We start from the raw sequence: 14,745 nt of genomic DNA on the forward strand, positions 1-14,745 counted from the left end.
CCGATTTGCTAAATCCAGAGGGCACAGCTTAGCTCGGTATAAAGGATCCTTAAGCCCACACAAAAGCGTTGATGCTGTACACCAGTCTGCACTTCCACATACCTTTAGGCCCTTTGATGAGTTTGATTTCAGTGACTTTCTCTGCTGCTGGTTTTCTGCGGAGGACATAGAGGCGGACAATAGCACCTGCCTCCTTAAGGGCCTCCACAGCTTGGCTGTGTGTCACCTCCCTCACGTCAACATCATTCACAAATAAGATGCAGTCATTCACACTAAGAAAAAGAGAGAGAGAGAGAGTGAGTTGGAGTGAAAAGGGAACATACAGCATAGGTTTTAGGTTCAGTGAAGTAATCAGGACTCTTCTGACCTTCCTCCAGAGGTCAGAAGAAGTCAATCTCCAGCTGTCACTTTTTTGTGGGGCTTCAGTTTCACCATGGACACCCCCCCACCCCCAAACTCTCAGTATTCAATAATAAAGAGGGTAGAGACCCTTCTGGTATTGATCTAACCCAAGAGTTGGCTGCAGTATAGCTCTCTTTGTGTTAACCCATCTTGAAAACAATGATGAGTTGATATGTAAAGTACAAGTGACAGCATGTGTGCAGAAGAGAAGCTGATTTTCATGCAAGAAGATTTTGATGAAATAGCTATTTTCAGACATACATATTCCTCCTCCAAGGTCCTCATCCTTATCACAGTTCCATTCATGGGTTTAAAATGGATTTTTACAGCCAAGAAATTTATAGTGTGTAAAATTTTGAAAGCCTGAAATAATTCTTGAGGGCTGCAAGAGGTTTTACAAATCAAGCTTAGCCAAAGTTCAGTCAGGAACACTGTCTGCATGCTCGCTCTGTTTATTTACATTCGCTGTCTCTCTTCTTTTGCCGCTTCCAACTCAATCAGCCAGCTGAAGGTGTTCACACTTTCTGTTAAACCAGTCAGATTTTGCCACAACCTCTGTGCTGCTGTCAGCAACTCTTCTCCACTCCATTCGCCTCCAGTTGTCATCACAGCCAGAGTGGCTTTATCCACTGGGGTCCTTCCCCATCACTTCCATCCAGATTTCTATCCATTTACAAGACTCCTCCAGGGTTAGGATATTCTCGTACAGCTCACAGAATCACTATACCCTTAATGTGATGACATCTCAATGTGTCCTCAGACTGTGTCGAAAAAGATTAAGTATTTTTTTTTCAATTAAGTTACTCCTGACTGAACTGTAATACATCATTACAGCCAACTCCAACAGGAGCCAAGAGATGCTGACATCTAAATACAAAGGATTTTTACACAGTCTGAGCTGCATATTGTTTGTGAGGTGCAACTCTTTTTGGCACCATTCCTTTTATCTTCTTGGTAGCATATGGGAAATTACACCCAACCTTTATTAAGCTATAAAGAACAATTTATGTACGTACTGTATAAAATGTTCCACATCAGCACTATTAGAATACACTTCTGCCACCCTCGCTGGACTCTTTATTCTGACTTTTCAAATAAATTACAGCGGACATTGAGTCACTTGATGTGGAAGAATCACCTTGACAGAACATTTCTGTCTTTGTATCATTAAATGGAGACTCCAAACCATCTAAAAGGAACGCAGAATTTATACTCACAAATTGCAGATTTTGGAAGGGTTTTCAAGGAATTCCATCTTTTAACTACTGAAAGTAACAAGGTTCGTAGTATTTTCCTCAAGATATTTGAGATAAGCTGCTTATAGCAGACAGTATAGGCTAAGAAAAAACAACCCTGCATTCAGGCAAATAAGAGCATTCTCTCCAGGCTCATTTTAAACTCTGAAGTTATGCCAGATGGACGTTTATAGGTCAACTGTAAAGAGGAGGATGATGTTTATTGCAGTGTAATCTAGACAATGGTTCATAGAGGGAGCTTTTTATTCAAAAAAGACAAACTCTACACTGCAGCCTCTTGTGAGAGTGGGAGAACAAACATTACACACATTATTACATATTCTTGCAATGAGTCCTTTAGAACCTGATCTTTCTAAGCTTTAATTTAAGATGTCATTTGTCGCTGTTTATTTGGTTAGAATACAATGCTACAGATTTGCTAAATGTTTAAGGATAAAATATTTACAGTGAGATCATGGAATGAATACAAAATAGGACATCTTTTAACATAAATACTGTACAAGGCTGTTTTGAACCTTAAATGCAAACAGTAAAAGTAAATAAACACCTATGAAAGTCGAAGAAGATGTTGGGTTGAGGCATTGAGATCCTGAATTAAAGAGGCAAGTTCCCAGTGAGGTAATTTTGATGCTGAACTGGCGGAACACTTAAGAGGCTGTAGTTTTGTTTTGCAACACTTAAATGAAGGGGTGAGGCTCTACTTAGGGTGTTTCTTTTCTCTAAGTGTGATTGCTAGGACAAAACTGACTGGTTGCCTGAATCTGTGAAGTCGCAAGAAATGTCCACAGAGATGCAGAGAGTAGGCAAGGTAAATGTGGACAGCCTGGTCTGGTTAGCCCTTGGGCTTTTGGTTTCTGCAATGGGGGAACATGAATGCATTCATGCAGGCCATTGTAGTGTGTTTTTGTGTGTGTGTGTGTGTGTGTGTGTGTGTGTGTGTGTGTGTGTGATTTCACCTCAGTCGTCCATCCTGAGCTGCGGCTCCTCCAGGTATGATTTTGGTGATGAAGATGCTGGGGTCATCGCCCACGTGTGGGTTGTCTGTTCCCCCTGCTATGCTGAAGCCAAGGCCTGAGTTACCCTGAAGTGTCAGAATCAAACAAGGAGACATTATGATTCCCATCAGGGGCTTTTAAAGACCAGAGACAGTCATGCCACCCATCATAAATATGCCAGAACTGAAGAAGAGTAAACATGTAAAGGCATAAATTCAAGTTGAACAGATCATTTTTCTCACACTCACTCTCTCCAGTGTGATCTCCTCATACTCGATTTCCCCTTCTGTCCCATTCACCTGTCAGAAGGGGATGTAAGTTTATACAATGTCATCTAGAGATACAATCATTACCTGTTATTACTAATCACATATAAGCAACAAAAAGAGTTGAATTTGTAAAGACAGGTAATTTTGATTCATTACTTGTCCTCTAGGCTTGATCATCTTATGTTATGAAGTCCTGGATGGAGGATTTCCCATCAGCGGCTGAACACAGCATCATTATCGTCACCAAAATTAAATTATAGCATCCCTCAACCAGAAGCTCTGTCCACTAAATTTGATCCATGACCATATTGCTCCTCTTTGACATACTGTATGTGCGGACCAGTGTGGTGCCGGTTTATAATAGCAGCACTATCTTTTTTTGTCTAATTCGCCTTCTGGCTGAACAACTTAGCTGCACAAAAGCTTTACTTCTGCAATTAAACAAGTCCCAGAGGAAGAGGGAGTTTAAAGAACTTCACTGTTTTGGTGCTGACCTAGAAAGCAACTTTTCTTAATGCGGTAGTGATGCAAACATACTGGTCTATGAATGATGGGAGGCCTTCCTCTTCCTCTCTCACAATTCAGGACAATATGTCCAGGATATTTCACTTTAAACAACTTTTAACACAATTACTTTTTTTTCTGTTTTGTCAAATGTATATAAAAGAGAGAAACCTCATTTTAATTTTAAAAAAAGGAGTCAAATGAATTACTGTTATCATTGAAATTAAAACAATGAGCAAAGCCCTACCTGGACGCCGGGAAAATTAATGGAATTACTGATAATACAGGCTGATTATGAAGACAGTTAGTCATGTGGTCGCGCCTGACATAATAAGACAATAAAGAGAAGATTAAACATAATCCTTACATATGGGGAGCCATCGAGTGTGTCAGTGTTCACCACCACTGGAGGAGTGTTTCCCTGGAGGTAGAGAGAGAGAAGAAACATTATTAAGAAATAATGGCAGAAAGTCAAGGATGAGGCAGCTCCTGAATGAGCTCTCACTATCTCCCTGAAACCTACAGTCACGGCTGAGACTGATGGCCATTTTAGCTCTTAGCTGTGATAACACTATTCTCATTCTGCTGTGGTTGTCACCCTGCTGAAAAGGACAGAGAGCTTTGCTCAAGAGCCATTGGTTATTATCCACCCAGATTCATGCCAGCCCCCGTGGTTTGTCCAAACTCTTGGTCTTGTGCCTTATCTTGGTGTAGCTACTGGTTGAATTACAGCATAGCATGCGTGGGCGATGCTGTGGATGGCTAACAAGTGACTGCTGTGGACATGGGCGTCTGCCTCCTGCCCACCAGTCGTCTCGAAACAAGCCCTTCAGTGACTCATGTGCAGCCATACCATGACAACACACAGTAACTCGGTAAGAGGACAGTGACAGACAGAGACAGAGATAGACCGTTGGTCTGATTATCATCAAGCATTATAACGTTAGCTCGCATGATGGTCAGTTAGTCCAATCAAGATTTTGTCTAGAGCAATACAGCATTCACTGTGGTTTGTGAAAAGCATAAAGCAACGTATTGATGAGTGATTCATCAGGAACAAAGTGATACAGAAAAGACTGGGAAAGACAGCAAGTCGATAAGAGGCCACAGTTTTTGGCATTAAAATGGTTTGGGTTTAGGCTGCTTCTGACAGTGATGTAAAAGATGCTGCAAGTGTTGCTGTGGATGCTAACCCAGACCTGCATTTCACTTGTGTGTTATTCATGCATGCATGCATATAGGCTAAATAGCATAATAATTTTGCTGCTAAACAAAAGCCTGGTCTTTACACCACCATCATGTGCTCCGAGCCCCCTTTTCTCATTATTAATCAAGCTGAATGCTACTAATGATAGCTGCCATTATGAAGAGAAGTACTCATCCACATGAGCTGAAAACTATAAACCTCTTCCTCCAGTCCTCCACAAAATGCCAGAGCTGGGCTTTAGCTGCACACACTGTTCGATTGTAACTGTGCCTGTGCAGAGCTTCACCATGTAGCTGCGTCCAACGGGCGGTGTTGCCGAACATTACGTCAAATTCATCCTTATCTAGAGACAGAAATAATGAGTGTAGCCAGCAGAAATCTAAGCCCAGTGCCGGCAGTTTCCCTGCAGGGATTTGACAGAGTCCTCTCTCTCCCTCTCTCTGCTCTGTCAAGTCGCTTGACTTTGGGGTTGTTAGGATTTGCAGTGTTTGGCTGCTCTTGCCCACCTATATTTTTGCACCAACGATCCACACCAACATTATTCATCCACATACACACACACACACACACACACAGACCTTTCTTTACCTCTTGATGGATTTATATGCAGCGAGAATATGTATTTATGGATGTTTATTTAGATTTTTGTAGTTACACTGATTCCCAGATTTCACAGTGTTTTGTTTGATGTCAAATTAAATAATTTTCTCCTCAAAAGAATATGTCTCGGTGTCCTAGAATGCACTGTACTGAGGCAAGAAACAGAGCAGCAAACAAGCAAAGCAGTGTGTTAAAATCAATTTCTTTTCTCCATTAAGAGTTGAATAAATAGAGTTAGTATTGGCAGTTTTAAGTTCAGCCTTTGTTAAAGCTATAGCTGCACACTGTGTTGTATGTTCCCTCCTGAATATGAGAATCACAAGTCTGTCAGGTAATCTGATCAGTCTCCACTGTTCTGTGCAGGTGTGCCATGCATGCACATTTGTCTGGGGTTCATGACTCATTCTGTGCACCGCAGTCGCTTTCAGTCTGATGGACATTTTTAGTCAAAGGAGGAAAAATAACTCCAATAATGCTGCTTGCCTTTCCTGTTGAGATGAAGTGTGCAAAGACCCCCTCAATATCATCAGAAAAGATGATGTCACGTGTGAGCTGGCACTGAATACAAACCAAAGGTTGCATTAGGTTGGCTTTAATGCTGCATGTCCTGCACACCTTGCAGCAGCTAGAAAGTCTTTTACATGTAAAAGCAATCCGGTCAATAAGCAAGATAACGACCTCCGCTGGAATACACAAAGTGAAACTAAGAACTTGTACAAGTTTGATAAAGGAAAAGTGTTTGACTGCAACGGTTAAGCAGACAAGCATTATGGGTATTGCCTAATTTTAGTGTGTATCTAAACTACTGAGACAGAGGTAGACAGATAACAGTACCAAGTGCTCCAGACTGAACCTTAGGGCTGTGCAAGGCTGCTAAAGAAATGGAAATGAGAGGGAAAGACTTGTGTGAAGTGTTTTATAATGTTTAGCTCTTATTTGTGCATGTCAGGGTTCAGTGGCAGGTGATTTAGCTGCCTCTGTGCTTGTGTGGGTTTTACTCAGGATGTGACGGAGGTTAATTTGGATGTCACATTATGCACATTGCTCAGTTATTGGCTTCCTATTAAATCCCACGTATAAATCTGTGGAGAAACAGGGAAATGTTTGTGGCATATGTGCATGTGTGTGGGTTATGGGGCTGTGGAGTTGGTGGCCACCTACAGCTCCTTGTTTGCTGGATATTAAATAAACGAAAGTGCGCACCATTAGAGGGGGACTCACAGACATCTATTCTTGCGCACATACACAAACACACACACACACACACTTGCTCAGGCTCACTGTGATTAAAATATATATCATGGGCCTCATGTGTGGTCATAGCCTCGAACTCAGTTTTCTGTCTGTACAGATAAACAAAACAAAGCTTTAGTACCATAGTAACATTATCGAACATTGTCCACTTTGAAGCCACTAAGCATGACAGCACTTTCATAAAGATTTCCGAGGTAAAATAATATCAACAAGAATCAAGATATTTAAAACATGCCTACCATCTTGTGATGTCGATGTTTCTTGGCTTTCCGTACATTGTTGAGGAACCGGCAGCCCATCTTTTTGGCGTACCACACGGACATGAACATTCTGCTTCAGTGGCCAGTTACAAATAGTACTTGATGCTGAGATCCTCCTCACCTCCCAAAGCAACTTACACACCCACCAAATGTGCATCGACAAGAGTCAGAGTATGCTCTAGAAACGTCTGCTTTCAGCAATACCATGAGAGCGTTGTTGCAGTGTGAGCCATTAGGTCTAGGTCCTGCCATAACAACTGATCAGAAAGCACAGAGTGTCCAGATTCCCTCAGTTAAAAGATATGAATTTTAACTTCTCATATCCCCTTTCAGCTTTGCTTCTCTCTCTCTATCTAAATAAAGCATAATAGATAGATAGCATAGAAGAGATGCATGTTTCAGATGCCGGATACACCTTTGAACATTTTTAAATCCAAAACCATGAAAACAGTGCAGCCCACTTAGTGCCTTCCTCTTTCTGAGTCAGTGCTGGAGACTTCATTTGAGGAAGCCCAATGCAATCCTCCAAAGCAAGGCTCGAGTTGTAAAAATTACTAAACGCTGATGAGGCTCGTTATTATCTGAGGCACAGTCGTCCTGTACTCAGAAATCACCCATGCAGAGTAAAAATTAGCAAGCAGATCCTTCCATTCTTCGTCATCCGTGGCAGTGGACTGCGATGGCGGTGCCTCCCTGCTACTGGTCTGTGCTCGGTGAGAACGCAGTTCATATCTACTGCTGCTACTGTACCCCTCCCATCCCCGCTGCTCAGGCAACGAGGAGCGAGCAGGAAAGTTTGATGGCAATTACTTAGCTGTCTCTCTGTATAATGTCAATGCTGGTGATGTGAGAAGGGGAGGAATTATACTTTGGCTGAACTTAGAAGGACAAGCAGCTCAAACTGAAATGACTCGTCCTAGCACTTTAAGCTCAGAGGGGACTGTTAGGCCCGTAAGCCCCTGCATACAGTCAGGTTTTCAGAATAGTGAAACCTGAACACGGTAGTGACAGCGAGGGTGGAAAACTATATCTTGACATTCAATTTTTGTTTTTCTTATTCAGTTTTTCTTTCCCTAAAAAGAAAATTCATTTCTAATGTGCAAATTACAAGATTTTTTGCTTTGATTTAAATGCATACAACTGTTCCTCGTCTTATCAAAATAGTTTGAGGCAATAATTAACTCAAACCTTCATAATATTTAACTAAAACTTCATCAGGACTGTCATTACTGTCCTGCTCAAGCCTTACAGTCTTCCTGCTGTCAGTGGATTCAGCACCATGGACAGAAAACACTTGTGAGGGTAAAGGATCAAGTGGGATGTTTGAAAAGGAAATAACATTTGTCCATAAATAAATCATTAAATTGTGAATGTAGCCTTATGTAGGCCACAACTACTAATCCAAACCTTCTTTCATAGCTCACTCTCTCTCTCTCTCTGTCTCTCTCTCTCTCTCTCTCTGACAGACAGATGGATAGACAGGCATGTAATATACACTATACATGTACACACATGCACACCGAGGCGTGCACACCGAAGAGACTTACGTAAGGACATGCTGAAGGACAAGCTGTCAGCTGACGTTCTCATTTTGTTAAATAAAATTCCTCTGTCTACCTATCTAATTTTCTCACCCCTCCATCTGCAAGGCTATCTGTCTTACTCTGCCATTCAGCGTGAACAGCTCTCTCCTCCTCTTTTTGCATGTGTGTCTCCACCCCCCCTCCTTTCTCTCTCCCCTTTCCTTCCCAAAGGACTTGAGCTGCTGCTGCACTGTAATTACACCGAAGCTGCAGGGACATATTTAAACATTTATTAAAGAAAAGTAAGGAGGACGGAGAAAATGAAGATAGAACCCAACCAGACAAGAGTACAGAGCAGAAAGGGGAGGCTATAATGGAGAGCTCTTGGGGAAACACTACAGAAAACAGTAATTGAATTCTTACATTAAAAACATTCTTTTTTTGTCAGACGCGTCTTGGAGGGGATTGCTGATTTGTCTTGAGAGGATTTGTGTGAACCGTATTATGTATAGTAGCAGTTTTGTGGTTAGAGGAGGAGAGAAAGTGATCGGCATCCTTTGTCATTAGAAGAGGCAGAGTGTAACATAAACTGGGCAGTGGGGGTCTTCAGAAAGCACTTTGTGCCTGCTGGTTGTCGCTCCCTTCTCGCCAGGTGAAGGATAAATGGCGAATGTGGTGCGTAACGTTTTCAACTCAATAACTCCTGTTATGAGGTTCACTCCTAACATGTGAGTGAACCTCATCCAGACTGTAGAGAATAAATAGATTTTTTAAGACGTAGATGGTTTTGGGGGTAATTGTGGTAATTTTATCGGCGCTTCCTCAGAGTCACACACACTCGGGGGTGCCTTCTTTTATGTCTGCATGTGAGGCTTGAATGCTGAATTCAGCCAAGCTTAGCTCAATAACTCGGTGCCTATGGGATTCACTGCAAAGGGAGGGAAATACCCTGTGTGCAGCACTGAAGCTTTAAGACTCTCTGCTCATTAGCTTAACCTTAGTTTTTTTTTTGAAGCAACCCCTTTTATTAACACTATTATTTCAGGATTAGAGAGGAAATAATGGATTTGCCTCCTTGTATAGAAACCTTTGTATGTTAAATATATTGTATTTAAAAGCATTATTTTGAACTTTGTGTTTGCTGTTACACAGAATATGAACTCTTGAATGTGAGAACAGCACATGATGTCACAGCAAGAAGAGGACACGGTACATCAGACTTATAATGTCGTATAGAGAAGAAGAGTTAGGAAGAGGCATTAAAGTAACTACAGATCAATATCAGAAGTTATCTGCAGTGTGGAAAAAAATCATTTCTAATTACATTATGCCCCAAGTCCTTTTTTTTTTAAAAAAAAGATGTCATTTCAAGCTAAAGCACCTCTTCCCTAAATCATGTACATAACCCAAAGACCTCCTATTACTTTGCCAAACCATTGCAGTGCTTCCAGAGACAATCCTACCCATAAATCAATGGTGCCTGTAGTGGTACTGGCAAACCCCACACCATTAAAGCAATAAAGAGACAGACTGACGACACCGCCTACACATTAATGACGACCACACGGCTGCTACGCTGGCTGCAAAGACATCCACACACATAGGCAATACTGCGGTGCATTTCACTGAACACTTTACGTAACTAGAAAATTGAATGCATGCATACGCAGAATGAAGTATTTCCGTGTGGTGGAATGTATACAAACACGTTTTTCCCCCATGATGACTTTCTGCTGAAGGGTGCAGAATGTCCCACATGTTAAACAGTGTAATTATAAGCAGGCACTATTAGGTGCGGTGTGCTCAAGGTCGAGGCAAGCAGACAAAGACAAGAAATGATGTATAGTCACAAGAGTAACTACTTGTTCAACATGAAAGAGAGATTTTACAGTCCACTTTTCCCAATGACCCTGTTTTTTCTCTCTCTAAAAATAATTTAATTCCATTTGACTCACAGATGTTTATAAATGATCATTTTCTTGTTGTTTTTTGTAAAGTAGGAATGAACAGCTAATGGCACTTCAGTAAGAATTCCTTTGCCTTTTTATGTCTTTTATATCAGACAGGCAAAATCGTTTGATCAGTTCATGGTGCATGAGGCGAGTGCAACCTGTCTGATCATAAAAATGCTTTATTGGGAAGGCAGCATAGCCATCCTTTCAAGGTTATAAAAGTCACTCTGCACAGTCTAACACTGACACCTACAGGTTTCAGTCTGCCCTGCAAAAAAGATTACATCTTTCTAACACTTGTGCTATGTATATGTACTGTATATGACACCTTCAACATACCACTGAAGCTTTAGCTGTGACACAAAGATGAGATTTCTCACAGCATCATGAGTACTTTTCCTTTGATTTTTCATATTTCAGGACAGATTTTTGTGTGTGAAGAGAAAAATGGATTCTATAGAAAACAGTGTTGGCAAAACCATTTACACATATTTACACTGATGCAGGATTATCAATGCATATTTTGTGATAGATTTGTCAGAACATGGGAACAGAAGTATGTGTGAATATGTCACAGGAGTTCAACATTATAGTGTGACAGAAGCACAGCATTTAAAAACTTTTCAGCTCCAGCCATGTGATTTCAGGCTCAAAAATAGTCTCTGAGTACAAGTGGAACAAATCTGTCAGACAAAGGAGATTTGAATGACAATGAGTATGAACACACTGATATTATCAGAAAACAGATGACCTCATATTCTGGCGGTACAGATAAAACAGCGCTGAACGGCCAGCCGTCTATCTGCGATCACACATTGAGGGACACTAAATCCAGGAAAGACAGGAAATGCGGACACAAAAATCAGACTGATGATGATGTCGACGGATGATGACACTGGTTACTTTTCAGGGTGACGGGGCGGCACGGATTGCTGTGCTCTTACCAGTGTGGAAACAGCAGAGGTGTACATTGGAGTGTGTCCCGTAGACATCAACACAGGCTGCAAAACAACAGAAGGGAGAGGGTAATTGTGCAGGGCGTGCAGATGGGTACAGGGGAAGAACAGCGGCTAATGCTTTGTTTTCTGTTTTGTTGTTTATTTTATTTCATTTGGCAGAGGGGACTCTTGACAAGTTCATTTCCGGCATGCATTCACACCTGGGTTCACAGCAGAGGTCCACCAAAACCAGGTTCCCAGAACTGATATAAGGTCCATGATTGTCAAATATGTATATTGATACTGAAGTATATTCATAATCTATAATAAGCTTATAATATACAATATATATATATAATATGACAGTTCAACAGATGATACTGTAATTATACCTTAATGTTTAATACATCAACTGTCAGGGGGTTAAAATGTAAAGCGCATATAGTAGAGTGTTGGAGCAATGGCTGTGCATAAAAGTCTCATTTCATACTTGAATTTTAAGATATTCTGGCCTCTAAAACTGTTCCATCCATTATACAAATGAGTCACTTGCCTTTATTTGTTAAAATGATCTGATTATGCATTAGCTGAAAGGTAGTAAGTCATAGATTTAAAAAACAATGTCTTACAACAGAACAGAAAATAAACAGCATAACATACACTTTGCAGCACCTCATTTCCTCCGATAGCTTATTAGTGACAGCTTATTCAGAACTGGTTGACCAGTGAAGAGGGACTGAATAGGGACTGTTATGTCTGTTATAGCAGAATAGACTTTACCCTTCACAGCAGAAGCTGCTGCTATAAACAATACACCCAGTGCCTATGAATTTTACAAACAGCAGCAGTGCAATGCAGCATTTTTGCATGTCAAGAGACACTTTCCCTCCCGCTGGAAAAGTTTTACATTGCAGCAAAGCACATCATTAAAGTATGAATGTTGAGACAGCTGTGTTGATCCAAGCAGGACTACCTGGGTGGTGGATTCATGCTGATCCTGGTATTTACATGTACTATCTGTGCACCTCTCTTTCTTAATATAGACATCGTCCCCTATTAATGGCTCCTCTGGGGACATTTTGGACTTCCGCGCATTGCTCAATGGCAGTAGTTGTTACAGTAGCAAAGAGTGGAGCTTTTAACTCAGACTTCAATCAGGTAACCTTTTTCTTACAAGTCCTTAACTGTTCTGGTGACACACAAGCAGGGAGTTTGTGCAGTATGGAACAGGGAAGGAAAAGCAAAGAACTAACAAGACATGTGAAAGTAAGACATGGGAAAATGGGACTGATGCAGGCCAGGGTATCCACTGAAGCTACCTTACCATGTCACACAGTAAACAAGAGGGTCATAAAGCCAAAACAGTCAAAACTGAGCCACCATGAGGTCATCAATACTTGTACAAGGGGTGACACAAAGTGCAAATAAACCAATCATCATCATCATCATCATCATCAACAACTCTTGATCAAGATTGTCATCAGCATTGAGCAACACAACAACCTTCATTATCTTCATCATCATTACCAGTATCATATTATCATTACCTCAGATTTAATATATTGTAATACGTTACATTATGTAATTATAGCTCATCAGGCATAATAGGTTGGGACTTGTATGACTTGTATCCTGTTGTAATACACAGTTTGATCACAATCACCGAGGCTGAGCAGGAAAAAACAAAATGACTCTGGACAAACAGTGTTAGTCCATCAGCCTCGGAATGAGTAATTTTTATATATATACATTTTTTTGTAACCACTTATATGAGGCTAACAATTCACTTTGAACTAAGTGAGCCCAGACCTTTATACTTCATAGTGCATTCACTTCTCCATGAAGAGAAACACAAGTCTTCATAAATAATGGCAGTATTCCAGAAATAGAAACAGGGCCAATCCTAGTTCCCAAAACACCATGAACAACATCAACATGCTCCCTTTCATGTGATAGAGAAAAAATATCCCTAAGATAGAATTTTGACGCAGTATAGGTGTCTTAACAGTAACATTGTTATTGTTGCTGCAATTTTAATTTTTGTTACTTTTCCCCTCCTCACATATTGCCTGCTAAGACAGTATTGTATCTCACTAAGTTTTGATTCATCATTATCTGCAAATATACTGAGCACAAGAATATAATTTTTGTAAAAGGGGGTTGATCTCCAAAGACTTAAAGATTTAAGCTTATAAAATCAGTGTTTTTTTACACAAGTATTACCTGGGGAGGCTATATCTGGAGAGACGATAAGAGTGCTTTGGTGATAAAGAATCCAACACAGTGAAAAACCAACCATACAAAATTCTTACATATCCTTGATCTGTCACTCTGTCAAAGAGTTCAAGCATATTTTGAATTTGGTGATTCTCTGTGTCACATTTATCGGTTTGTGATACAAGAAGCATTAAAAAAATATATTAAATGTAGAAAATTATGTAGTCAGTGTTAATAGCATTGTCTCTGAGGTGTTCACTATCCCACTTTGTTGGTATAAGGATGGACAACATGAGAACTCCCCCGAAGTGAAGCTAAATCATCTCAATCGCCCCCTGGTGGCTGGCTGCAGTATAGGTCACGAACCCCTCCCTCTCCATGTTAACAGGTTGGACATGGCCAAACAAAAACCTCTTCAACTATTAGTACACGTCAAATATTTTTTTCCCAAAGATGGTTTCTCTCATTTCAGGTAGTTCATATCACGCCGATGTATGTTCAAGAAACAGCCCCCCAAGTCAACAAAATCCAATGTAGATAATTTTGGAACAAATTCTATGATTAATCTGACTAATTTTGAAAATAGTTGAGCAATTTTGATTACGGAGAAAAATTTTCAGCTGACACAACAAAGTCAACAAACAAATCATTTGTTTGGTTTCAGATCTTAATATGGTGATGTGTAATAATACATTTATATTTTATTATATTATGAATTCTTTTTGTTTATTTTTAATACACCTTATTTTTGGTAGGTGGGTACAACAACACCAAGACTTGAGAAAGCTCCTAGACTCATGAGAAACATGCTGGATAAACAAAAGAATAATCTGGACTTTGGAGTTAATTAAGGTTACAAAGTCATGTCATGCCAACACCACTGACTGATGATGAGCATTCAAAAAAAGCTGTTTTGTGACCTCTTCAGCTTGGTTTGGGGTGATGATTCTGCTTCTTCCTTTATCACTGGTGCAAAAACATCATCCGGCAAATTGCACTTTGTCCTCTGATTTCAAGGAAATTCACAAATCACAACAGTGACGGTCAAGACTATCATGGACAAGCCAGTAAGGTGATTTGGCAGTGTAAAGACGTGGCATTAACATTCTGCGGGGGAACTTGCATTCTGTTCATTTGAGAAATCTTCGACTTTTGATGCCTGATGAAGGTCCTTAACTGAAGTGTTTGCCTCCTACTAACATATTTTGATGCGTAAGTGGAGACTGCCCACGCTTTTATTACTGACACAGCAGGTCAGTCTAAATATCACATCCTGTTTAAATTAAATAATCAGTTTCAGATACCACACAACACATCCTATGAAAAGAACAAGCCCCCACAGATACATGAATTCATTTTCTTTAAAAA

At 40.4% G+C, this 14,745-nt stretch overlaps 1 protein-coding gene across 4 annotated transcripts in view; it reads right to left on the minus strand.

Moving 5' to 3' along the window:
• The window catches only part of LOC124070958 (disks large homolog 4), a 59,780-nt gene that overhangs the window by 10,180 nt on the left and 34,855 nt on the right, over positions 1-14,745 (minus strand). For 3 of the 4 annotated variants that reach the window (XM_046411333.1, XM_046411332.1, XM_046411330.1), the window contains exons 3-7: positions 11,167-11,223; positions 3,794-3,847; positions 2,902-2,952; positions 2,615-2,739; positions 103-272 (exon numbers count right to left, since the gene is read on the minus strand). In XM_046411333.1, the coding sequence (XP_046267289.1) occupies positions 103-272; positions 2,615-2,739; positions 2,902-2,952; positions 3,794-3,847; positions 11,167-11,223 (457 nt within the window). The remainder of the gene's footprint in view (positions 1-102; positions 273-2,614; positions 2,740-2,901; positions 2,953-3,793; positions 3,848-11,166; positions 11,224-14,745) is intronic. The other variant, XM_046411331.1, reaches the window with a different exon arrangement.

The sequence above is a fragment of the Scatophagus argus genome, chromosome 14 (assembly GCF_020382885.2).
Source record: "Scatophagus argus isolate fScaArg1 chromosome 14, fScaArg1.pri, whole genome shotgun sequence".
In the NCBI taxonomy this organism is placed as follows: Eukaryota; Metazoa; Chordata; class Actinopteri; family Scatophagidae; genus Scatophagus; species Scatophagus argus.